Source organism: Engraulis encrasicolus, chromosome 7 (assembly GCF_034702125.1).
Source record: "Engraulis encrasicolus isolate BLACKSEA-1 chromosome 7, IST_EnEncr_1.0, whole genome shotgun sequence".
In the NCBI taxonomy this organism is placed as follows: domain Eukaryota; kingdom Metazoa; phylum Chordata; class Actinopteri; order Clupeiformes; family Engraulidae; genus Engraulis; species Engraulis encrasicolus.
Genome location: NC_085863.1, coordinates 6,996,737 through 6,997,853, shown reverse-complemented (window position 1 = coordinate 6,997,853; position 1,117 = coordinate 6,996,737). Strand labels below are relative to the sequence as shown.

Genomic DNA, 1,117 nt, shown 5'->3' with positions numbered 1-1,117 from the left:
AGGCTGTATAAACCTGAAGTTTGGCATTTATTTATAGCATGCTTGGCCTGTCCATGCTTTGCCTGTATGACAGTTGGGCAACTTGAAACCCAATATTGATCAATCCAACAAGTTAATAATTTAACTATTAGCAGTGTTTACATTTCTTCTGCTGTTATACATTTTGTCACTTTGAAATGATAAAGTGAAGCGAATTCCACTGGGGTTCTATGCCGTTTTGCATATGAAAATCCAATCTATTTTTCAATATATAATGCTCGTAAAAAAAAAAGAAGTGCGCAATCGCCATGGTTTCTGTTGTTCTTTAACGTGGGTATGTCCGGCCAGTGTCCGCACTCTTGTTTGCTACTGCAGTAGGTGTGTATGTCCAGGTCAAACGATTGGTCAGTGATAGTGGACCCCTCATGTGGTCCTTTAAAAACACATATTTTCCCAAGATAAGCTCACTTCGCCATCCCCGGGGAAGTGTGCAGTGCAGTCCACGGGTGCGACACTGGTCACTTTCGGCGCCTATAGCTACCACAATTGTTTTTGTTTAAACTACCTCTCTCGCAGTTTATATATTTGTTTACCAGTCGCTCTACCGCGGCGCCTATTTTCTTAAATTTAACAACAGCGCTGCAGCGGTCAAGTAAAGGTGTAGCAATTTCAAACACGCGCACCTTCTTCGCTCCTCCCCGAAGGACTTAAATGTGAGCGCGACGCACTTGCGCTTCGCAGTCCAAGTGCCAAGCGAGAACAGAGGGGATGCTGTAGAGAGAACCAACCTCAAGCAGCAGCAACAGCGGTGTGTCTGTAGTCAACTGTACTGTACGAGTTTTGTATCCTAATACATTCAGCTGCAGTGGCGTAAATATGAAGACCATACTGGCTGCATACTCCGGAGTCCAAAGAGGTGAGTGACTGACTGACCGCCGAGTGCGATGTGTCAACTGTCGTTAAGCCTCATTAGTTAACGCTAGTGTTGTAGGCTACGTACTGAACCTTCCATGGACGTCGAAACTGCTTCATTGCAACAAAGAACAATTAATCGGTTTTGCTTAGAATCACGGGGACTGCTGCTGCCATCAACCAATTTTTAAGTCCTTTCTTAGACGGAGCCGGTGGTTTCGTGCGC

At 45.0% G+C, this 1,117-nt stretch overlaps 1 protein-coding gene across 1 annotated transcript in view; it reads left to right on the top strand.

Annotated features, from left to right (window-relative positions):
- The first annotated feature begins 449 nt into the window (after window positions 1-449).
- dgat2 (diacylglycerol O-acyltransferase 2) overlaps window positions 450-1,117 on the top strand; it is a 24,132-nt gene continuing 23,464 nt past the window's right edge. The window contains exon 1 of the mRNA XM_063202751.1: window positions 450-895. Within this exon, the coding sequence (XP_063058821.1) occupies window positions 856-895 (40 nt within the window). The 5' untranslated portion in view covers window positions 450-855. The remainder of the gene's footprint in view (window positions 896-1,117) is intronic.